General features: G+C 40.7%; 1 protein-coding gene across 10 annotated transcripts in view; it reads left to right on the forward strand.

The window, feature by feature from the left end:
* Positions 1–2,945: 2,945 nt before the first annotated feature.
* The window catches only part of FN1 (fibronectin 1), a 68,835-nt gene continuing 47,083 nt past the window's right edge, over positions 2,946–24,697 (forward strand). For 5 of the 10 annotated variants that reach the window (XM_029933896.1, XM_029933888.1, XM_029933892.1 and 2 more), the window contains exons 1-12: positions 3,194–3,363; positions 4,344–4,472; positions 5,403–5,540; positions 7,111–7,242; positions 8,180–8,317; positions 10,515–10,673; positions 13,149–13,340; positions 14,152–14,331; positions 14,940–15,116; positions 16,149–16,301; positions 17,612–17,740; positions 19,358–19,501. In XM_029933896.1, the coding sequence (XP_029789756.1) occupies positions 3,216–3,363; positions 4,344–4,472; positions 5,403–5,540; positions 7,111–7,242; positions 8,180–8,317; positions 10,515–10,673; positions 13,149–13,340; positions 14,152–14,331; positions 14,940–15,116; positions 16,149–16,301; positions 17,612–17,740; positions 19,358–19,501 (1,819 nt within the window). In that variant the 5' untranslated portion in view covers positions 3,194–3,215. Of the gene's footprint in view, positions 3,364–4,343; positions 4,473–5,402; positions 5,541–7,110; positions 7,243–8,179; positions 8,318–10,514; positions 10,674–13,148; positions 13,341–14,151; positions 14,332–14,939; positions 15,117–16,148; positions 16,302–17,611; positions 17,741–19,357; positions 19,502–24,697 lie in introns of all 10 variants that reach the window. The other 5 variants (XM_029933895.1, XM_029933897.1, XM_029933898.1 and 2 more) reach the window with 3 other exon arrangements.

Raw genomic sequence — 24,697 nt, forward strand, 5'->3', positions numbered from 1 at the left:
GTCTTAAAAAATACACGTCTTCTCACAAAATGGGTTTCTTAAGGGGTGTCTGGTGTAGAGGACAGACTCCGCTCCTGTATTAAAGGCAAATTTCCTCTCAGAAAGATGAAGAAATGAGACTGCTTTATATACGGCTGCAGCCTCGTAGGGGTGCATCCTTGAAACAAAATCAGACAAGGTACAAGTAAAAAGAATAAATACTACTTTTCAATCAAATTTTTAAAAAACAACTTTATCGAGGTGTAATTTACAAAATACTGTAATGCTTTCCCGTTTGAAGTTACAACTCCCTGATTTTTAGGAACTTTGCCACGTTACACCCTTCGCATCACAGTCTGGTTTTAGAACATTTATTTTCATCACCCTAGTAAGATTTCTTATGCCCATTTAGTTTATTCCTGGACTCAGTCCCAGCCCCAGACACCTATGAACTTACTTTCTGTCTCCTTTGTCATACTTCCCTTTCCAAACCGAGATGAGAAAAAGAAATCCAAGGATATATCATGCAAGGAGAAGGATACTATTTATTGAGGAAGCCGGCTGTCCAAATATCCTCCAGCATTCTTAAGAAGTGCAAGGGAATCTTGGACCCCAGGCATATCAGTTGAGTTAGAACAGAGTCAGTGAGGTCTTCAATATTTAATTATCTCTCTAGTTAGAGATACTAGACTTACATAGTTACAAGGGATTTTGATAATGAAAGAATACCAAAGCAAGCCTTGTTATCTTAACTAAAGAAATGTCTCTGTCTCCAAAGTTTAAGAACAACAACAAAAATTCATGTAAAGGGTAAACTTCCAAACATCCCTATAAAATTCAGTCTCCTATTTTTATATTTTTGCTTGTAACATATTAGAGATATAGTATTTCCTTAAACAACACTTTTTTCAGTAAGTTTGAAATAGAAAAGTTTCTTCTGAAGTATAAGACGGTCCTTTTTCCTCCAAGCTCTCATATGTATATTATTCTAATGTATTTTGAGTACAGTAAATAGATCAAAATATCATGCTTGGGGTTGACAAAATACTTTTCTAACCACTTATTTCCTTCCCCCAGGATCTATGTATTTTAAGAAAGCTTTAGTTTCAGGTTTATCTTGCTTACATCCTGATTTCCAGGTATCCTTCCCTCTGGCTTCCCAGAAATTTACTAGGCATTTTACAAGGAACCCTTTTATATTTGAAAGAGAAAACTGCCTTGTCGAATGATGATGAGAAATTAAACAAACAAACAAACAAACAAACAAAAACGTCTAACCCAGACGGGGCTCTAAATTTGGGGAAATCCTTGGCACTCTCTCAACCTGAAATGTTGGTCACAGTAATTACTCAAAAAGTTATTTTATACTACTTGTAAGAAACTTATATTTGCTGTGGGTTTTTAAAAAATCTGTGCGTTAATAAAAGCAAATGTTAGTTTTGTGTCTTTGATGTGTTGGGTATTTTATAACCATAGAGTTCTTTACTCCATGACAGTTACTGGAGGTGGAACTTAGGAGAAAAAAAGTACTTGTAGAAATAAACATTTTTTCCAGTACTTTTCATAGGCTCTCAAAGCATATAGGAGGTCTGCACCACGGACATAGCTTCTGGAAAGCAGTGCTTTGAGTCAGGGGCTCTCTGAAGTTGTTGAAGAAAATTGTGGAGTCCTTCTGAAGATCTTTTAAAGCGAGTGTGACTTGCGTTTGTCTGAAAACAAACTGATGGGATGAATTGCTAAATGCTAGTCTTCTCAGATTCCCTTCCAACCCCCTGCATTTAGAGGGAAACAGGGAGAGACCTTAAATGGGAACTTTCCACATTCTTGGAATATATAACAATTGAAATATATATTTTTTTTAATTGGCAGCAGGGGCTGGGGGGAAGGGTATTCTGTGATGAAACTGAGGTCTCCCAAAAGAAAATGCCAAATAAAAGCAAGGAAGAGACTATGGGAAGGCAAGGCTGTAGATGGTCTTTTCTTAGCTTTTAGTGAGTCAGACGAGATCTCTGCCCTGTGTGCAACAGGCTTGGTGAACGTGGGCAAAGACATGAAGACGGTTCTTTCTCCAGTTTTCAGGTCTTCCACGACTGATTTCATTTTTTAGTGGAAACAGGGCACCCCATCCTCAGGAAGAAGACTTCCCTGCACATTTTCAAAAAGCAAACTGCTGCTTGGTCCTTCCAAAAAGAAAACTCTGAATTCCCCCATCCCCCACGAGATCTTCCAAACACCCGGCAGAACTTAGTAGAAGCTCATTAAAGAATCGCTTTCCCCCCTGCTCTTTTGCTAGCCCTTCTTCAGAACCTGGCAGGTACGACCTTCAGCAGGGGAGAAGTCTTGAATGGGAAGTTGTGAAGGCAAAGAAAGTGAGTCCCGAGTCGGTGCACATTAGACCAAAGAGAGAGAGAAGCGGAGGGAAGCCAGCCCCGCCCTGGGACTGTAAAGTCTACATTCCTACAGCTGCAAGGTGGTGGCTACTTTATGGTTTTTCCTCCCCCCAAAATACACTCCAGTGAGCAGACTTTTTTTTTTTTCTTCTCAGAAGTGATGCAATTACTCAACTTCCCCCCCCCCCCCAGTAAAAAAGAAAAGGAAAGGCGGGGGGTGTCTTGCAACCCCTTCGCCTCGCACAACTCCAGCCCCTCCCTTTCCTCCCAGTCTACCCCTTTCCAGCCGCTTCCCATCCCTCCCCCTCAGCCCCAAGAAAGTTTGACGACCGCAAAGGAAACCAAAAAAAAGTTCCCGAGCCCCAGTCCCGGCGGGCGATCAGCATCTCTTTTGTTCGCGGCGAACCCACAGTCCCCCTGACGTCACCCGGAGTCCCGGCCAATCGGTGCGCGGTCGGCGGCAGCGGGGGCCGGAGGGTGGGGGCAGCCGGGCCGTCCCTCCTCCCCGGCGCCCGGGGCCTCGCGGGGGGCGGGAGGGGACCGTCCCATATAAACCCTGGCGCTCCGGGCTCGGCCGCCCGCGCCGGCTGCGCTTTGCAGGGGGAGGAGGGGGAGCCCCAGGCGCGAGCGCGGGAGAGAGGACCTGCAGCCACAACTTCTTTCGTCCTCTCCTTCCCCTCTGTCCTTCGGGCCGTCCCCTTCCCCATCCCCTGGCCCCTACTTTCTAGGGGACACCAACTCGCAGGAGGCACTGGAACCTCGTCCCGCAGGTTGCAAAGTGTGCCAAACTTGGTGGCAACTTGCCTTCTGGTGAGGGCGTCTCCCTCCCTCCCGCCCCGTCTCAAGATGCTCAGGGGTCCGGGGCCCCGGCTGCTGCTGCTGGCCGTCCTGTCCCTGGGGACAGCGGTGCCCTCCACCGGAGCTTCGAAGACCAAGAGGCAAGCTCAGCAAATCGTTCAGCCCCAGACCCCAGTGGCTGTCAGCCAGAGCAAGCGTGAGTACTGACCTCGGGCTGAAACAGGCTCTCCCCGGAGTGGGACCCTGAAGCCAACCGAAGTTGTAGCTGAAGTTTTGCGCGCGCGTGCGGTGTGTGTGTGTGTGTGTGTGTGTGTGTGTGTGTGTGTGTCCACGCCTTAATGAGAGAAACCGGACGAAGACACCGAAGGCTCGGGTTTGAGCTGCCTGGTTCCGAGGGCCTTAGAATAAAATAATGCATTGGAGCACAGGGGCTCCTGCAGCCCCCTGTCAACCGTGCCTGTTAAAGTCAGCTTCCTGTGAATTTATCCAAACTTGCCTTTCAAGAGGAAACTGCCTTTACATTTTCCATTTGGTATTAGTGTGATCTTTACGCTTCAAACTTTCTTTGTTACTAAATAATTGGTTAAATAGTTTCAAAATGGGGGTGGTAGGAGGGCGGCTAAATAGCTATACTGTTCCTAACTAACTTGAAAGCGATGTGATTGGTTCACAGTGCTTTGAGGCCCTTCAGGATACTTTTCCAAGAACAGAGGTCAGAATTCCTCTTCCAGTTTTTCAGACACACCCTCCCATAGCCTTGGCTAAAGGAAACTGCTTAGAGTTGTCTTTTTTGACTTATTACCACAAAAAAGCATTGAAGTCTTTGCATATTTTAAAATGTAATTCCAGGTTCCCGGTATCTGCTTTCCAAAATATTTTCCATTCCTTTGATGTGGACCCCTGGCCAGATGGAAATGACATCATTGTATAATATCTAGCTAAGTTAAACAGGGGAAAAAAGGAATACCTAAATGTCTACATGTACAAATTGTGGCTAACTCTTCAGATAGCTAATTTCTACATATTTTAGAGTGGAGTATTCTGATGCCCTGATGATTAACTCATTTTTCTATGTTTGTTGCTTAGTCTCATCAACTTAGTTGTGCACGAAAATTCCATAATTTGGCAAAAAGAGGGGATGAAGATGTAATCTCTTTTTTCTTTAATCATTTATAGCCGGTTGTTACGACAATGGGAAACACTATCAGATAAACCAGCAATGGGAGCGCACCTACCTGGGAAATGCCTTGGTTTGTACCTGTTACGGAGGGAGCCGAGGCTTTAACTGTGAGAGTAAACCTGAACGTAAGTGGTGGGAGCCTGGCAGTTAGTTCTTTCAATATATGGAGAAGTGGGTGCTTGTTAATTAAACTTAGCATCGGTAATAAAAATACGTACACCATTTTCCCAATAGAATTGTCTATCATTTCCTCTTTAAATAACTGTTAATAACTGCTTTTGTCTTTTACATGTTACTTCTTCCTTTAAAACAAAAGACCCAGTGTATCCAGAAGTAGTTTCTTGAGTCTTCTTTTTGTTTTATTCTCTCAGAGTTTTTGATGAGAAAATGAAAGATTTTGTGTTCTCCTTCCAAAAAAAAAAAACCTGCTTATAAAATTTTAGTTTATGAGGAAGGAATTTCAAATCTTAAACTGTAAGATTATGGGGCAGAAAACACTTTGGGCCCTCTATTGTAAAGTGATTTGTCAGTTACCCAGAGCCAGGAGCCATGCACTTCAAAGTTCTGGTTCTTTTATGACCCTTGTTCTGTTTTTTGTAAACTGTAGCAACTCCTGGAGTTGAGAATCACTGATGAGGCTAAACTGGAAAGAGTAGGATTAAGAAATGACAGTGCCTGGTGGGAGGTGGAGATCTCCAAATTGTTTGCTTTTCATGTGGACCTTGGTTTGAGTGAGTCAGAAATTAGAATGGAAGCCTTCCTTCACAATCTAGTCAGTCCTAAAGTAGTGCTTTATACAGCTTTTTCCTAAGGGCCTGAGAATCTTCACAATAGAAATTAATTTACTGAAAATTAGAGAACTGGTCAAAGTTCAAATGGTGAGCTTCCGTGAAGCCTGCGGTAAAATCTAGATCTGCTATTTTAATGTTTTACATACTTCCGTTGCACTGTGCTACTCACAGAATGGAAAAGTGAGTTTTTCTTTGGATGGGATTAGTGGAATAGAAAAGCTTTTACATATGTGAGGCTCACATGGACTTTCCTTCTCTCCTCAGCTGAAGAGACTTGCTTTGACAAGTACACTGGGAACACTTACCGAGTGGGTGACACTTACGAGCGCCCTAAAGACTCCATGATCTGGGACTGTACCTGCATTGGAGCTGGGCGAGGGAGAATAAGCTGCACCATTGCGAGTAAGAAAGCTATTCTGGAAAATCTCACTGAAATATCATAGAAATGAATTTCTCCATTACCGTCACTGTCACTTTCTGCTATCCATGACCGGATATTCCTAATTTGGGGCTTTACCCCAGGTGACCGGGTGCTTTTATGTGATCACCCAACTGGTTAATGTGTGCAGGATGGAAACAGTGTTTTAGTTTGTATGGACTTGTGAGTACCAAGTGGATCTCTTGAGTTCTCTTTCAGTAAGATATGCTTGGAGGCATTGCTCATTTTATATTACCTGCACATCTTCAAGCTAGACTGATTAAGTGATTAGGAAGATGTTCAAGAAGAGTGAATTAGCCATTGTGTGGTCTGCTCTTCTTGCTTGTGACACAGAGACCTCTTGCATCTCACAGATACAATCTGGCTTCTCTGTGACCTATAGGATTTACCCAGGAAGCAAATCTCTCTCTTTTCAGGGATAATATAAAATGGTTAGCCTACTAGTGTTTTCAAGGATATTTGGGGACTGTGTTAACTCTGATTAATTTCCACTTAGCTAAGGCAGTCTTTTCATTATGATTCACTATGCTACGTGTAGACGCAATGTAGCATTTAGTGGGGCCCCTGACTGGCTCAGAGAGTTGGGCATCTGACTCTTGATTTTGGCTCAAGTCATGATCCCAGGGTTATGGAACTGAGCCCCACAGCAGACTCCACACTGAGCACGGGGCCTGCTTAAGATTCTCTCTCTCTCTCTCTCTCTCTCTCTCTCTCTCTCTCTCTCTCTCTCTCATGCTCTCTCTCTGCCCTTCTCCACCCCCCCACTCTCTCTCTTTCTCTGTCTCTCTCTAAAAATAAATAAATAAATAAATAAATAACAAAACAAAGATTTAGTTTGTTTAATCCATCCTTTAAGTATAAGTTACTTGAAAGGCTTCTGTCCAAAGGAACAAAGCAGTCCTTTGTGAATAGACCCAATCACCCTTTCCTGTACTTAATATTAGGTTTTATTCAAGTTTATTGGCATCTTACGAATCAGTGGTCCATAGTGTTTGCAATCTAGTGGACAGTTCAGCCTCTGGATGTGCCACTGTGCTTAACAGCTTAGAAGTGTACCCAGATTTCCACACTTCATAGCTGTGCATCTATGTGATTTCCACCAATGTGACATTTTTTATCCTGGGGTAAAATACGGGTTCTCCCACTTCTGAAAGCTGGAAAGCTATGCCCCATGTGGCCTTTTCATTCATTCAGGCTCAACCTGCCTGCCAGCCTTTCTTTACTGACTTAGGACCCAATTTCCTGTGATCTCTCTGAGGAACCAGGATTTATGACCTCTTTCTGTGCCATTCAGTTTTCTGTGTGATGTCCCATCGTGCTTACACAAGACATTTAATGGAATGACCCAAGGTGACCAGACCTGTTATAACTTGTCCCTGGCCTCTTACGGGAAAGCTATGCTCTGTTCTTACTTTGGCTAACCCAAGCACCTACCCTGGGTAGAACACGAGACCTTTTCTTTTCTTTCTTCCTTTTTTTTTTCTTAAATGTTCTCTGTCTTTTTCTCTAACATTTGCTTTTTCTCTTGAACAGACCGTTGCCATGAAGGGGGTCAGTCCTACAAGATTGGTGACACATGGAGGAGACCACACGAGACAGGCGGTTACATGTTAGAGTGTGTGTGTCTTGGTAATGGGAAAGGCGAGTGGACCTGCAAGCCGATAGGTGTGTGGCTCCGAGGGGTGCCCGAGAGGTTGGGAGGCACGGTCAGATGTTGGGGTCAACCCAAATCCATGTGGACATGAGATCTGAATTCCAATTTAAAAAATAACAAAATGGAAATTTTATTTCAAATACTGAAATGGTTCATACTCCGTAGTCCTGAAGGAATCAGGCCCCAAATTACTGACATTGGTAGGAGACTCAATTTTGTTTCAGAAGGACAAGATCGAATTGAGAGATGTAGAAAAAAGCCATTTCTTTTGTGCAATATCTCATCTCTGCTTTCTCCTTGGTCAAGATATAAATTATTTAAAAGGAAAAAAATGGCACTTTTCACATCTTTCTTTATTGGAACACGCTGGACTGAAACAATATTGTGTGTGCTCTGTCGCACCTTGGTAATTTGTTTTTTCAAGCTAAAACTTTTGAGCTTCTTTTGGCTGCAATCTGTTGATGAACTATATAAATACAAATCTGAGTCTCTGCCTATAGATTTGAATATATAAATTGTTCTTGAATCAAAGACATTTTGTGTTGTCGTTGTTTTTACAGAAATCAGATTTTAAACAGCTTTCTGGTCTTTTTTTATGCATTCATAATTAAGATCGGAATTGTGGGTGTTTAGCCTCCCACAGACGAATACATACACAGATCCTTTTCACTCAAATACTTGTGTGGGAAATGTTACTAGCTGAATATGTATGGTCCATGTACTTATTAGGAGAATAGAATTTCCGCCTGCCGGCTTGGCTTGGGCTTTCTTTCGCTTTGGTTACTTACTATGTGCTTAGTTACAGGGTGTGCCTTCCTTTTTGAACAGAGTACCACTTAAAAAATGTGGCTGAATTTTTGCTTACACGATATACTTTAAATTACAAGGAGCCTGCACAATTCAAAATAACCCTTTCCCCCCCCTGTTTTTATCCAAATTTCCTTACAGCTGAGAAATGTTTTGATCATGCTGCTGGAACTTCCTACGTTGTTGGAGAAACCTGGGAAAAGCCATATCAAGGCTGGATGATGGTGGATTGTACCTGTCTGGGGGAAGGCAGTGGACGGATCACCTGTACTTCTAGAAGTACGTCTCAGTTCTTTTATTCAAGATGAGGCGAGGTATTGTTTTCTGGATTCTTAGAGAGACCTGTACCGTGATGTCACTTCGAACACACCCAGCATGCTTTGGTAACATTTGGATGTCAAGAAAAATTCCATAATCAACTTACTCTGTTTCTTCAAAGAAAACTAGAAAGTTTAATAAGGTCTTCGGCTATGAGTGACCAAGAAAGAACCCAAATATGCACTGAAATGTCAAATGTGCTGTGGACCTGAAGATTAGTTGCAAATGTTTGATTTAAATGATCACTGAGATATTTTCCAAGTGTTAAGAGCAAAGAAATCGTTAAAATCACATGCAAATACATCTTTGGGCACGTAGGTACTATTGACAGAGAATGGAGAGAGCTCTAAAGTTTTAGGTTTCCTTCTATGTTTGAAATTTAACAGGGCATATTCATCGGTAAAATTGATGAAAATAATAAAGTATGTATAGGTTAAAATTATGGGTCTACCTGGGATCAAGGACAATGACTCTTACCCAAAGCTCTTAAATAGCCTTAGTGCCTTAAAGAAGCTGGCCTCTAGCACACCCGCTGCTCCTTCCAAGATTGCCTGGAGGCCCTACCTGTAGCCTTAGGGAGTCAAGGCTCCTCTTTGAACTTTTCAAACCAACAGCAACTAGTTAATTGGAGCAAAACAGCCATTAACTGTTGGTGTTATAAACAAATCCTAAGTCAAATCTAAATATATTGAATCTGTTTTGTTTATCCAGGTTCAAGTATTTAACTATCTTAAAATGTTCAACCTCCAAATTTGAATTCTTTGCTGACAAAAAAATGAGTCTTTCATGGAAAGTGGTAATCATCTTGGCAGAGTCCTTCCCAGAAACTTGCTGGTTCATTAGATCTTTTGCATTTAGAATGTTATAACGATCATCAGACTTTCAAGACCTTGGTGGCAATGTTTTAGCTCAAGACAAATAGGTGTCTGACCCTGTTTTTCTCATCTATTATTTAAAGTTATTCTACTTTGCTATTAGCAAGTTTGGGGACCATTCCTCAAAGAAAAGTCATTTAGTCTATGAAACTGTGTAAGTCCCCACTTTGTATAGGACAGTATAGGAATGCAAAAAATGAACTGAACATTAGTCCAGCCTCCAAAAAGCACTTGGTAAGTAGGTCAGGGAGATGAGAAAGGCTTATACATATTCATCTTCTACAAAGTGCAATATTAAGGGCTTCAAGATAAATACTGGAAATAGTGCTATGGGGGTTCAGGGAGAAAAGCTGTAATACCTTCATCCAGAACTCCATTCTGATGGTAGATCAATGCGGGTGTGTATTTGTGTGTGCTTATATCGACCGTCTGAGTATGATGTCTCTCACCTAGTGCTGTGATTTTTCTGATTCATACAGAAATCAAATCCTCTCTCCTCACATTGTAGCATATGGGCAAAACTGGATTATAACTGAAACAATCTATTTGCCAGATAATTGAACACATAGACTAATGGCAATTTAGTTACAGATTATCACATTACATTAATAATTCCATTTTTCCATGGAGGGTTCACACTGAGCCATTGAACAGAAGCCATTTGACTGGTAATTTTAAATGGGTGTGTGCTGGGGGAGGGCAGAAGAGAATATTTTAAAGAAGTTGGCAGTCCTCTGAATTTTCTTACATAACAAATGAAGAAAGAGATGCTGCTGTTTTTTTTTATAGCTTCTTTGGGGCAATTGGAGGAGACCTTTTGAAATGTACTTGCCTCCCTATTGTTTCTCATTTTCTAAAGAAAGTCCCTTGTTGAAAGGCTGGTCATATACAGCAGTAACTGGAAGAAAGCAGGGAGAGCATGAGAAGGAAAGAGGGAAAAATAGAAAGCCAGAGAATGAATTTGATCAAATTGTTTCACCAAAGTGAATTAAAAAAAAATTTTTTTTTAATCAGTGGACTAAAGATGATGAAAAGGTACTTTGGCAAAGGGGGAGAGGAATGCCACTAAATCCTACAAAGTCACACATAGCCCTATCTGTTCTAATAAATGGAATCCCATCTTTCAGAAGGTTGACACCTATGGTACCAGAGCCACATATAAACATACCACTAAAGAATAGCTCACCAAAGTTGAAACCGCTACATTCTTTTTTTAACGTTGACTCCAGCATTTGCCCAGCCTGACATGATGTCTATATTGAAATGCTTCCTTTCTGATACAGACAGATGCAATGACCAGGACACCAGGACGTCCTACCGAATCGGAGACACCTGGAGCAAAAAGGATAATCGGGGGAACCTGCTCCAGTGCATCTGCACGGGCAACGGCAGAGGGGAGTGGAAGTGTGAGAGGCACGCGGCGCTGCAGACCACGTCCGCTGGTGAGGCGCAGAACTGGCCCGAAACGGCCGCCCGGTACAAAACCAATGTCCGAAAATCCATCTTGCCATTGACGTGCCATTTGAGGATGAGTTGCAGCATTTCCGCTAACAACCCGAGTTCCATTATAGATGGCTAGTTGTTAACCACTTTGTTAATATCAGGTTTTAAATTTAAATGGAAATGAAATACAAATAGATCTAGTGGGAACAAACGCAGGCTTAGCCCCAAGAGATTAAACTGATGCTTAAGGCAATGCCAGTGTTAAAAAAAAAAAACCCTACACAATTAATATATAGATAAATATGTAGATAGATCTCTATATACGCACACATCTGCATTCACATGCGTATGCATATTTTATGCCTAAAGTGTATTTTAATGCAAACAAAAGGGTTACAATGGGTTACATGACTACTCCATTCTTCTGCTAGGAAAAGAGGAAAAAGTACATTTGTTCTTTTTCAAAATGGAATATAGTTCCTTGTCCTGACATTCAGCTTTCTTTGTAGCGGAACAATACTTTACGCGTGGTTTCCATGCTCCAGCAAACTTTGTTGCATTCCATAAAATAATGCACAATCATTTCCTTCATGTATTGGCATTTACAATTCGAGAAATTCTGAGGAGGCCTAGGGATAAGAATGAATGATACAATGTGTAAAGCATTAAAAAAGAGGAAGAAGAAGAAGAAGTTTTCATTATTTCTGGCATGAGAATAAGATCTTTGCATTGTTGCTTGTTCTGAAAGAGTCTGAAGACAGACAGCGATCGTGGCTGTGTGCTTCTGTTATTATTCTTGCTATGTTCTCACCAAGTTTTCACTGCATAATGTACTAGTATTATTGTTTTGCCCGGTATCAATCAACCATTTAGCTAAAAATATTACTTGTTTAGATTTTTCTCCTTTTGATGAATTTTCATCTTGTTCTAGGCACTTCCAAAGGTGAACAAGATTAGATTTAATAGTATCTTTGAGTTATTTGATTATTTTCAGTTTTATTGATTCATTGATTGATTGAGAGAGAGCAGATAAGGGGCAGAGGGAGAGAGACAGCAAGACAGAGAGAAAATCCCAAGCAGGTTCCATACACCATATGGAGCCTGAAGCAGGGCTCCATCTCACGATGGTGAAATTATGATCTGAGCTGAAATTAAGAGTCAGACACTTACTGATTGAGTCACTTACATATCCCAAGTTATTTGATTATGGTCAGTGAAATTACTGCTAACCAAAAAAAGAAACAATTTAAACATCAATCTATTGAAATAGTTTATGTTTTCTTTTTTTCCCCTCCTCCATCTCTCCTACTGAAATAGTTTAAATTAAAAGGGTAGTTGAGGTTTAACAAGATAAGGATTCAATAAATGTTATCTATTTTTATTAATATTACTAATATTATACAGAAAAGGTTCTGTTCAAAAAAAGTTTGAGAAGCATTGGGTTAAACAAAATGGAGCCCGATTCTATGGGATCTTTATGTTACTTTGTATGGTGGCTCTTAGGTGGGGGATATAAATACAGATGTCTACCCCCCAGTGTGTGTGACACATAAATGTGTGCACAGGCCACTGTATGGGAAGTGCCTTTGAGTTCTAGGGCTGAGCAGGGCTTAGGGAGATGCTGAATTCAGTCTACCAGTTATTTTGGCATCTGTGCTGAATCTTCTGTGGGCCTGGCCTTTGGGAGAACAGATTTCCAAGAGTTTAAAGAAAAGATCAACATATTGTGTTGTCTTACTCTGAAAACAAAGCTGTGTTAAGAGGATTGATTGGTTTTAGAAACACACGCACACACATTCCCACATAATCCTGAGGAGAAACAAAATGTGGAAGGAGAAACAACTTCTAAGAGAATCCAGAATGTCTCCTCAGGAGACTTTCATTGAGCTCAGAGTTCAAGAGATGGCCACGGGTCTGCTGCAGGGTGTCAGGGACTTCTCAAAAACAATATTGGGAAGAGAAATGCCTAGGTGTATTGAGTTTATAGAAGCTTCTAAGAGAGTGAGGGTGAGGCAGACCATTCTAGGAGAAGGGAAAAATATGAAGACAGCACAGGTTACAGTGAGGGAATGAGGAGACAGGCCTACACCAAGGAAGGAAGTGGTCAGAAGTGAGCTGGAAGAACTTAAGCAGGGGGAATTAGGAAGCCGTGGACCATGTGCTTCCTGGATTGAGTGAGGAGCTGTTGAGGGCATCTGTCCTGTTGAATGGCAGGATAATGTCGGTGACTTAGAAATATAATCCCAGCAGCTCCAAATGAGCTAGAAGATGGAGACTCTTTGGTTAGACTCTTACAGGTTATTTCCTAGGCTGAACCTAACACAGAAAGGGAGGGGCATTTCTTTTCAGTGCCAGGTCAGTGACACCATGGATTTCAGAGCGATCTGTATGGGACCCTGAAGATCCCAACTCCAGAAGGTAGTTAGTTGGTTTCTCTTGCCCAGCTTTATGACTTTCCTTTCTTATGCCCTTAGGATCCGGCTCCTTCACAGATGTCCGCACCGCCATTTACCAGCCCCAGCCTCACCCCCAGCCTGTTCCATACGGTCACTGCGTCACAGACAGCGGTGTGGTTTACTCTGTGGGGATGCAGTGGCTGAAGACACAGGGAAATAAGCAAATGCTGTGCACTTGCCTGGGCAATGGCGTCAGCTGCCAAGAGACAGGTCTGTATTATCTTTTTAAAAAATAGTACTGATAACTTCTTCTTATTTAGGTTTTAGGGGCACTACATTCATTTACCAAAACAACAACAACCCAAAGTAAAACAATAAAACAAACAAGGAAAGCTTATAATCTTACCACCCTGTGATAACAACCAGGGTTGGCATTTCATATATTTTCTTCCAATCTTTTTAATCTGTGTATTTTTTTCCTGTAGTGGAGATAAACTCCTATGTATTATCTTTATTTGTCTAAACTGTTGTTACAAGAGGGTCGCTTTCTGAATAGCAAATCAACCATATTTTATACTCTGAATCTCAAATGTCTGGAGCTTTGTGTTGTAAATAAACATCTCTCAACAACCTAATGCATTGCTTCCGGGCCGCAAAAGTGGTAGTAGCCACTATACTGCTTTAACTATAATTGGTGGTAACCAGTAACAATTGGTACCCTTGACTTTTCCCCTCGAATAACCTCATATATTAATTATTGTGGCGCCAACAGAGTTCTATAGATCCCTCCAGTATACTTCGAGCTGCATTCTTAATTTACCTGTTTTCATATACCATTGCAAATGTGGAAACTGAGGCATGGCAGCAGAGGTGGCAACAAAGGACATAGGCAGGAGAACTCAGGCGTCACTCTGTTCACAAAAGATAGGGTTGCTGAGTAATACATTTGGATGGACTTGGTGATCCTGTCTGCTGGCCGCTTGAGGGCACAAGCTTGGTCTCCATTAGCTATAAAGAAGCAGCTACTGGCGGGAGATGAATGCAGCTCTATTTACTGAGACCCTTTTGGTTGTGCTTGTAGCTGTAACGCAGACCTACGGCGGCAATTCAAACGGGGAGCCGTGTGTCTTACCATTCACCTACAACGGCAGGACGTTCTACTCCTGCACCACAGAAGGGCGACAGGATGGACATCTCTGGTGCAGCACAACTTCCAATTATGAGCAAGACCAGAAATACTCCTTCTGTACAGACCATACCGGTGAGTCTCCCAGGGGGAAGGCACAGCAGTGAGAAAGACCCATTTCTCATGGCCTGTTTTTACTTATTCATCTTGAGGCTGTAGAAGATGTTATCACTTTGATTCAGTCTGGACCCAGGAGACATGAAGCAAACTTAGCAGCTGAAGGCCCTTCCACGTTCCCCAGGACCCTTGGGAAATGACATGAAGGGGAAAGCCCTCCTGTTCAATTATTTCTGACACACTGGGATTATGATGTGATTAAAGATACGGGTATATAAAATCCGTAGGCAATCCCACAGGGCTAAAGAATACGCAGGATGGATGCCTGAGTGCTTTTGCTTCTCTTCTGGTTAACACTATGTTTTATTCAAAGCGAACGTCTGATCTTTTCTCTTTGGGCTGGGAAAATGAGAGTGAAATTGGATTGAAATCTGTTTTGAGAGTGAAGGTGAATACGCTGAGGAAGCCTGGGACTCCATTATCAGGCATCCTTTATTCTGAGGTAGACTCCCTGTGAATTAGCTGCACAGACCTGACTCGCTCGGAACCTTCTTGGGATAATTCCCCGCTGCACGCTGAAGATCTCAGTTGTCATATCATTTCTTCCTGTTTGTTATTCTGGGCAGTTTTGGTTCAGACTCGAGGTGGAAATTCCAATGGTGCCTTGTGCCACTTCCCCTTCCTGTACAACAACCACAACTACACGGACTGTACTTCCGAGGGCAGGAGAGACAACATGAAGTGGTGTGGAACGACAGAGAACTACGACGCTGACCAGAAGTTTGGGTTCTGCCCGATGGCCGGTAAGATGAGGCCCTGCAGACACCGTTCATGCAGTCAGAACACTAGTGGCCAGGTGGCCAGGTTACGCCTATTTTACCCATTGAGTCTTAATTTTCAGAGAGCACGCAACTTCATATGATATATTTATATACATATAGTTATATATCATATATAATTACATATTCCATAACTATGTATATAATTATAAAATCCTTTTGATAGAATTGAATGTCTGAAAATATATAAATGCAATAAAAATATTTTTTAAAGGTCTGAAAATGCACATTATTCTCAGGCTTGTCATTTGTAAAGAGCACACAACTGAGTCACTTACAGCATTTAATACATAACTGCTGTAGTCACAGAGCCACAATATTTACAACATAATTTTGGTTTGATTAGAATCAGCTTTGTCACTTCTTAAATATCAAAATGACCAAAACTCTATGCTTCCTATCAAGTATGGATCTTTTCTTTTTTTAAAGGGGGATCTAGTTTGTAAGGATAAAGGGGATCCAATATCTGTTTTTTGTTTTCAAATTTCAAGAACTCCATAGATTATATGTGATCCAGTTGTAGAGCCAAGAAACCATGAGTTGCTGAATGTGAGGCCATGAAACATAAGAAAACCACTTAAGTTTTTATTTCTTTCAACACAAGAGAATGTCAGACTTTAGCTTACAATTCTATACCCAAATGCATAGTTTCCCTTAGGGATAGAATAAGCTGGAAGTAGAAAAATTATGGGGCAGTAGTCAACATCAGTCTTCTACAATAATGCAAACGCTTTACGTGAATGTGTAGGCATTATCGTGGTCTAACATCCTCCGGCCTTTCTTGTAATTATTCCTTACAACATCTTCACCTGTGGACTATGTTTGCTGTCTCTGGTACTCAAAGCTCTACACATGCACAGAGCAGCCCTGAGACTTCTTTGAGGCACACCCAGACTGCTTTCCAACCGGTTCTTGGCTACTCCATTATCCTAAGGACTGATGATACTGCACATGTTCTTACACCTTGTGAGCATTTCTCCATCCATTTCTATACAGCCCACGAGGAAATCTGCACAACCAATGAAGGGGTCATGTATCGCATTGGAGATCAGTGGGACAAACAGCATGATATGGGCCACATGATGAGGTGCACATGCGTTGGGAATGGTCGTGGAGAATGGACTTGTGTCGCCTACTCTCAGCTCCGAGGTATGCTTGCTTACTAATAAGAGCATGTGAGAGGACCAAGACTACAGAGAGGACCAAGTTTGTTTATGAAAACTTGTTCCTTCCAAAAGCAGGAGAGGCAATGTCTACCATGCTGAATAAGTTTGTCATGTTAGGCAGCCAGTGGAGAGAAGCTGGCAGAGCACTTCTAGAATTCTGAAATATTCCCAGGATGTAAGTACTTAGGCTGCGCTGAGAAGATGACTTCAAAGGCTAGGACACAATTATTTGATCCTGCTAGCTTTTTGTTACACCATTGGATTCATGTCTAGAAAAGATTGAATAATTTCTATAAAGAAAAGAGACTTTGCGCCTCCAAAAACAGATCCTTGCAGATCCAAATTGAAGGTGACAGTCAGAGAGACCTATTTCTTGTGCTCAGCTCAGTTTTTTCCTTTGGATCCTGGAATATAATATAGGGATGTCGATTTATGAAAACCATTTTGGTACTTCTGTTTCTCTGATTCGAAGAGTATGACTTAGGTAGAACTTTGAACTAATAAATAGTCCATATACCTGGTGTGTTGACATTGACCTGAACTTGTTCTCCTTTTGTGGGTAGCACAATCCAGGCATAATAATAATTCAATATGATGTTGCACAACAGAAAGGAAAGGCATACAGACCAGCTCTTCATTTTACGGAGGAAGGAGCTGAGACCCAAAAAGGGGAAGTAATTTTCTCTGGATCTCTCAGAGAGTTAGGAACACAGTTGGCCTACATTTGTGTGTGTGTGTGTGTGCATGCGCGTGCGTGTGTGTGTGTGTGTGTGTGTGTGTGTTTAATTTCACAAATGCCATCGATGTTATTTTGTTTCCCAAGTCCAAATATCTCCCCACTCCGGCCATTCCAGAGATTATACCATCACACCCTGCTTGGTACACCATAAGTATGTTTAGTCCTCCTCCTATAGCTCACAACCAGCAGAGATCTAAAGGACATTATCAACGTAGCAAGAATTTTTCCAAAAGTAAAACATGTATTTGTTTAAAAATTGCCTTTCTGCAGGAAGGTATATTTTACCGCATCCTTTAGTTGTGTAGACTTTGACTTCTGATATTTAAATTTATAAAAATGTTGATATGAAAAAGAATTAGTTTTTTTTCAAATCCTGTATTCCTGACTAAGCTTTGGAAAAGTTCATTCTGTGCTACTAGAAAAGTTATTTTAGTGGGGAGATGTTGATAACTTAGTGAGAAAAAAACTGTATGATTTGAAAAGCATGGCTTCTTTTTTATTATTTCATCATGAAACTTAAAAAGTTCTCCACCATCCCACTGTCTCCTACACAGATCAGTGCATTGTTGATGACATCACCTACAACGTGAATGACACATTCCACAAGCGTCACGAAGAGGGCCACATGCTGAATTGTACCTGCTTTGGTCAGGGCCGGGGCCGATGGAAGTGTGATCCCGTTGGTAATTAGCCGGGGTCTCTAGGTGGTTTGGGACGTTGGGACTAGTTGCAAGTTTCGGATAAAAAGAGCCGTCTGATATTACATAATGGAGGTTGACGCCAGACTTTGATCAGTGGCTTGCAGAGAGCTTTGTGGAGTCTTTTCCCTAATCATGGACCAATATATCAACTTGATGCTGGCAGTTTTCTATTTTTGTTGAGTTTGGTAATGCATGCAGGTTTATTTTAATGGACTGGAATTAGTTCTTTGGTTCAGAATCATAAAGAAAATCCGTGTTATGAAAGAGAACTTTCCTTTGCTGACTGTGCAATAACACGGGCAAGGGAGCCTGACAGTAAATACCTTCTTCCAAAGACTTTATTTTTCTTGGCTGCCCTTTATAATAGATCTAAGCAAATAGTGAAGGTTGAGCCTTAGAAGAGCCGGGTGGCCAGCTTTAAGGTAACCCGTTAATATTCCCCTACCAAAGGAGACCTGTTGCTCACAAAGAAAACAAACTGATCAGATGAGTTTGTTTGACATGAGATTATCAAAGCTGACGGAGACGGGTGAGAGGACTTTTTGGAAACTGCTCAGCAAGTAGTCATAGTTAAAATCTAGTTCTCCACATGCATGTGAAATTAAATGCTCCAGAATTTAAAGAGTTATATAAAAATGATCCTTTGTTTTTACTATTCAAATGGTAAATTAGTTGCATCAATATAGGTTAAATATAATATCTAATTTAATTTTCCCAAATTGATATTCAGAATGTCAGCATATACTGAAATCTAAATCATAAAATTTTTATTTAGAAATATTGTCTTTTTAGAAAGCTAAACATTTCTCCCAATGGGTACTATTGTTTTTATTACTAATTGCCCTGTAAAGTAAAAGATATGAACAAAACATTTTGTAACCATGTGTATCTGTAAGGGCAGTTGCCTCTCTGCCCTTCCCCGCTCATGCTCTGTCTTCTCCTTCTCTCTCAAAAATAAAAAAACATTAATTTTTTAAAAAATGTAAGGACAGTTGCAAATCTCCATTAAAATTAAGAATATATGGTCTGAAATTTAAAAAAAAGCAGGGGAGTGGCATCTGGGCTCAGTTGGTTGAGCATTTGACTTGATCTCATGGTTCATCTCATGGTTCAAGGGTTCGAGCCTTGCATCGGGCTCTGTGTTGACAGCTCAGAGCCTGGAGCCTACTTCAGATTCTGTGGTTCCCTCTCTCTCTGCCTTTCCCCTCCTCACCCTCTGTGACTCTCTCTTTCTCAAAGATAAATAAGGATTAAAAACTTTTTTTAAGAATATAGAGATGACTGGGTGGCTCATTCAGTTAAGGTCCAACTTAGGCTCAGGTCATATCTCATGGTTTGTGGGTTCGAGCCCTGCATTGGGCTCTGTGCTGACAACTCAGAGCCTGGAGCCTGCTTTGGATTCTGTGTCTCCCTCTCTCTCTCTCTGCACCTCCCCTGCTCATGATCTCTTTCTCTCTCTCTCTCTCTCTCTCTCTGTCTCTCAAAAATAAACCTTAAAAACCTAAAAAAAAAAAAAAAGAATATATGGTCTAGCCCAGTGAAATTAAATTTGTAGCTCCGTGTATTTAATGCTGCTTCTTTTACTCGTTTTTATTTTAGACCAATGCCAGGATTCAGAAACCCGAACATTTTATCAAATTGGAGACTCCTGGGAGAAGTATGTGCATGGTGTCAGGTACCAGTGCTACTGCTATGGCCGTGGCATTGGGGAGTGGCATTGCCAACCTTTGCAGACCTATCCAGGTAAGTACCTTTCGTAATGGAAACTAAGAGCTTTTAACTGAGTTACCAACACAGGGCAACATCAGTATTTTTAATACTCTGATGCCTGCATTGGCCTCGTCTCTCCTATCTTTTTTTCATGCCTCTAATAATCAGATTTTTGACTAAAATAATTTTCCTTTCTCCTCCGTCAAGTATAAGGTGTACTAGGCTGTGAAAATGTGCCTGTGTGTGAATTTGTTTCTGAACACTGTAGAGTGTTTCATTGGGTTCAAACGCTCTGGCTAATTCCATCTCCCGTCTGCACAGGGAAATAGAACCCATGCAGTGAGCCATACTGGGAGTAAAGTGTGGGTTGTATATTATGGCTCTTCACGGAGAGGTTGCCTGGAGAGATTATGTGAAATACAATAGAGAGTATGTGTGTCCACTCACCATTTCATCTAGGGCCTCTTTTTGTCAAATTTTTCATTTGTTTGATCAGTTGAAGTCTAGAACAAAGTACCCTGGGTTAAGAGTTGAGTAATTTGGTCAATTTTCTGCCCACGCAGTACAAATATTCTCAAATGCTTATTGCTGGGTTTTTTGTTGTTGTTGTGTTTTGGTTTTTTTTTAGGTCACAGGACATAATGCCTAGCTGGAGGTGTGATTAATTTATTTTAGACAAAAAAGCATTTTTTAATTTATTTTTTGCTGAGTGATTATAACAAGACATGGTGAGTTATGAAGCTCAAACTTTTAGGCACCAGTTCTTTGAGCAACTACTGAGGTGCGAAGCCTCCGAGGCCTCCGTTAAGCTTACACTTGAAACATGGGCCACATTGAGCAACCAACAGAAGTTTTGAGAGCATCAGATTCTGCCTCTGACAGAAATTAAGATTAAGTAAACTCGGGTCACCTGGGTGCTTTGTCAGTTAAGTGTCTGCCTGTGGCTCAGGTCAAGACTTTACGGTTTGTGAGGTTGAGTCCTACATCAGGCTCTCTGCTGTCAGTAAGGAGTCTGCTTAGGATCCTCTGACCCCCTCTCTCTGCTCCTCCCCTGCTTGTGCTCTGTCTCTCTCTCTCTCTCTCTCTCTCTCTTTCTCAAAAATAAATAAACATTAAAAAAAAAAAGACTAAGTAAACTAAATCCCTCCATAATGTAAAAAGAGATTCGTTATCATAGAGAACAAGATAGGGAACAATTTGGCCGAAGGTGGAGTTTGCCAAGACATGGGTCTTGCCTGTAGACTAGAGATCCGTGTCAAGCTTCACTCACTAGTTTCTCATCTGTAAAATGGGGAGATTAAAGCTGATTGCCTTTAAAGTTCTTTCTAGCACTAACAATCTAACAACCTCTGATCCTAAATACTAACCACCCAGATACAGCCTTCCAACAAACTTGGAAGAAACCCTGCGCTTCCCAGCCCTCAGTCCCTGCCAGGGCCGTACAAGGTGACTTTGCTTGAACAAGCTCACAGCACCCCTGGCTCTTAAATTGTATTCATGGTGGATTTGGGTGTAGGAATCGCTTAAAATATTTTTTAATAACGTTCAAAAAATCTGATTGCAGAAGAACCTTAGGTTCAGAAATTAAATATATATTTTTTCCTTTCATGAGGTAACTAAAGGGTAGAAGCTTCTAAAAAAATGCTCCTGAGTGTCTATGTTTATGGTTGTTATTGGTGTGGCACCTTATTGAAAATCATCCTCAAAGATTTAGGGAGAAATGTTTTTTCTCACCCTTTTACAATAAGCCTCTTCACAAAACTGCTTGCCGCCGGAAGCATTTAGGTGGACAGGGCAGGGGTGAAATCTCGATGGGAAGGAAGCCTTCTGCTTTGGAGTTTTACATGTTGACTTTGTTTTTAGTTTTGAAAAAGGGTAAGAGGAATGCCCAGGGCACAGAGAGGAGGAGATTTGGAGAGGGGCTTGGTGTTTGCCCTCAGTAGGTGCTTGGGTTCCTATCTCCATGCCTGGTTTACACAGTGGCTGGTGCTTAGCGCGCGGATCTTCATGAAGGTGGGAAGAGTAAAGGAACCAAATGACCAGTAGACTGTCTCTGAGCCTTGCCCTGTTTGTTCCCCCCTACAGAGGACTTGGTGGAGTTGTTCAAACTCAGAGAAGATAAGAGACATTTGGTTTGTCAATAAACAGCCCAGAAAGCACAGATCTCAGCAAACAAAACAGAGGAAAAAAAGGACCGAGTCACATACTCATAAATATTTAACTTCCCCAGGGTCATTGTTACTGGAAATGATTCACTTCTGCCTTATTTTAAACTGATTTTATTTTATTAAGAAATTTAAAATTTTTATTTTTGAGAGAGAGAGAGAGGCAGCATGGGCAGGGGAGGGTCAGAGAGAGAGAGAGAGAGAGAGAGAGGGAGACACAGAATCCGAAGACAGGCTCCAGACTCTGAGCTAGCTGTCAGCACAGAGCCTGATGCGGGGCTCAAACCCACGAACCGTGAGATCATGACCTGAGCCGAAGTCAGATGCTTAACCAACTGAGCACCCAGGTGCCCCTTAAACTGATTTTACAAGCATACACATTGTGTCATAGCTTTACTTAACTATTTTATGGTTAGACTGATCAGATTGAATAAGAGAGGGAGTAAAGTTTTTACCACAGGAAGTGCTATTATATACCAGGTAGTTTAATTTTAGTTTTACCAAATCTAACCAATGTAATGATGTCTAACCAATGATGTCAGAATTTTCAGATTTCCTGTCTTCAACTCATATGTCGATTCACGTCAAGTTGTATTCAGAATTTAGTTGGCCTTACAGATGATGGACAAAGTTTCTTTACCTTCTGAACCAAAACATACTAAATGCATGAAATCCACACTGCTGTTCAGTGGGCTATGGTTCAAACCTAAATTTAAAAACCTACAATTTCAAACCAGAGCTTGATGTTTTAGAAAGAAAAGAAACTTCTGTAGTTTTGCTCTATCACTGAGGTAAAAACAAGTGAGTCACCGTTTTCTTTTCCCTTCCGTCTCCTTTATTACCTTGTGGACCCAGGAACAGGATTAGGGTTAAAGGTGGACAGTAATTGTCATTTGTATTATCTTTCTAAAACTTAATAGACATTCAACCATCATAAACTTTTTCTTTTAATTAAAGGCTATTTTTAAAGCACTTTTGGGGCACCTGGGTGGCTCAGTCGGTTAAGCCTCCGACTTCGGCTCAGGTCAGATCTCACGTTCGTGTTTTCGAGCCCTGCGTCGGGCTCTGTGCTGACAGGTAGCTCAGAGCCTGGAGCCTGCTTCCGGTTCTGTGTCTCCTTCTCTCTCTTCCCCTCCCCCTCTCATGCTCTGTCTCAAAAATAAATAAAAACATTAAAAAAATAAAGCAGTTGTACAGCAAAATTGAAAGGAAGATACAGAGCTTTCTCGTATAGCCCCGCCCCCACACGTGTCCAGCCTTCCCTATTACAAACATTCCCTACTGAAGCCGTGCATTTGTTACAACCAATAAACTCACAGCGAGACCCCATTTTCACCCCATGTGTATGGTTTATGTGAAGGATCACTCTTAGTACTGTACATTCTATGGCTTCATAAACCTTTTCCTCCCTCAAAATCATGATTGTCAAATTAAATAAAATACATATCAGATGTCTCTTTACCTAAGGAAATTATAGTAGGAATTCTTTAAGGGATCAATATTTAAATATCCTTATGCCAATTATAGTAAATAATTTAAGGACCTGATATTCCTGTATTTACTGGTATTCACAGAAGTCTAACAGTTTGCTTCACTGTTTGTCTTTTAAAACATATTTGTATTTTTGAGGAGCTCCATGAACAGAGGGGTAATTCAGAGAGTGATGTGGAATTAACTTCTGCCAACTGATTGAAACAAACATCCTGCCATGTTCTGTGAAATAGACACTACTTTAGAATAGAAAACTAAGAATTTTATACATGGATTTTGATATTCATGTGGCTTAGAAACATGTGCATTAAATGAAATTAAGATTCAAAGAATCTTAATTTGTTAGTCTCCAACCATTTTGAATTATTCTCAGTGCGGAAGTGAGTATATTATTCTAAAACTTTTGAGTCTACTCAGATATGTAAGTTATATATTTGTTCTGCTACAGAAAACTCTGTTTTCAAGGAGAATTTGACAGCAAAGATAATAATTAGGTTTGAAAATCAATATTCTTTTCCTAAGAGCTTTCAGAGAACGTAAATCTGTTAACAATCTGGTGAAATGCTTTACTAAACTTGCAAAATTTTGCTCTCTTTGATAGAGTGGCAGTTAGAAATTTTTGGAAAGGTTATGGCAAGAAAATTTATTTTTATTTCTAATAAGTAGAAATGAAAAAGACTGTTTAGGAAAAAGATGGTGTTCTGTTCTGCAGGCATAAATTTTCTAACTAATTCATTATTATCCTAAATGGAGTCTACACTATTAATAAATTAATTCCACTTTCCTTATATTGTTTTTTCTTAAAGATACTTTAAATTTTGTTGGAAACAGTCACATATTGAGATGTGGAAATACTGCATTTGTATACTTCAAATTGTCATTTCAGCTGATAAGTGCTTTTGAAAAAAAGTTTGATCTCTTAATAACTTGGGCCATCCATGGTATGATTTTAGAGTATACTTACTAAGTAAAAATAAAATGAAAACTTTTTCCCTAATGGCATGCATAGGCTGATAAGAAATAAAATTGAGCCTGTAATTACTGCTTTTGTTTATTCATCTAGGATTCTACCCCATTTAGAAATATGTGTGCTGTATGTCATGTCATATGACCGTTAGAAGGTTGTTTCCTTCTTAGTGGGTGGATTCATTCTGGATGAAAGGCTTCACAAATGAGAATTTGTTTTAAAGAAGCTTAGTATGATACCTAAATGGAGTTTAGGTTCTGTGTTACTTTATTTGGGTTAGGGTAGTTTGGCAATTTTCTCAAAATTCTTACTTTGAAAATGGAGAGAAAATCAAACTAAGAGGCATTTTTCAAATTTTATTTTATTTGCTCTAAACAAGTTCTATTTGCATTTCTCATGTGAAGGACCATGATTTATTGACTAAAAAGGGATTTTGTTGCATTGATTTCCAAGGGCAACATGTAAAAAAGTAATCCCAGAATTTTTTTTTTTTTTTTACTATACTCGCGTTTGCTGATAAGCAAAACTGTCTTTTAATGATGGCCATCTCCATGCACTGCCCTTTAAGTTGAAGAAAGTGAATACTTGAGGTCACCCATCTCACCT

Source organism: Suricata suricatta, chromosome 3, assembly GCF_006229205.1.
Source record: "Suricata suricatta isolate VVHF042 chromosome 3, meerkat_22Aug2017_6uvM2_HiC, whole genome shotgun sequence".
NCBI classification, from domain to species: Eukaryota; Metazoa; Chordata; class Mammalia; order Carnivora; family Herpestidae; genus Suricata; species Suricata suricatta.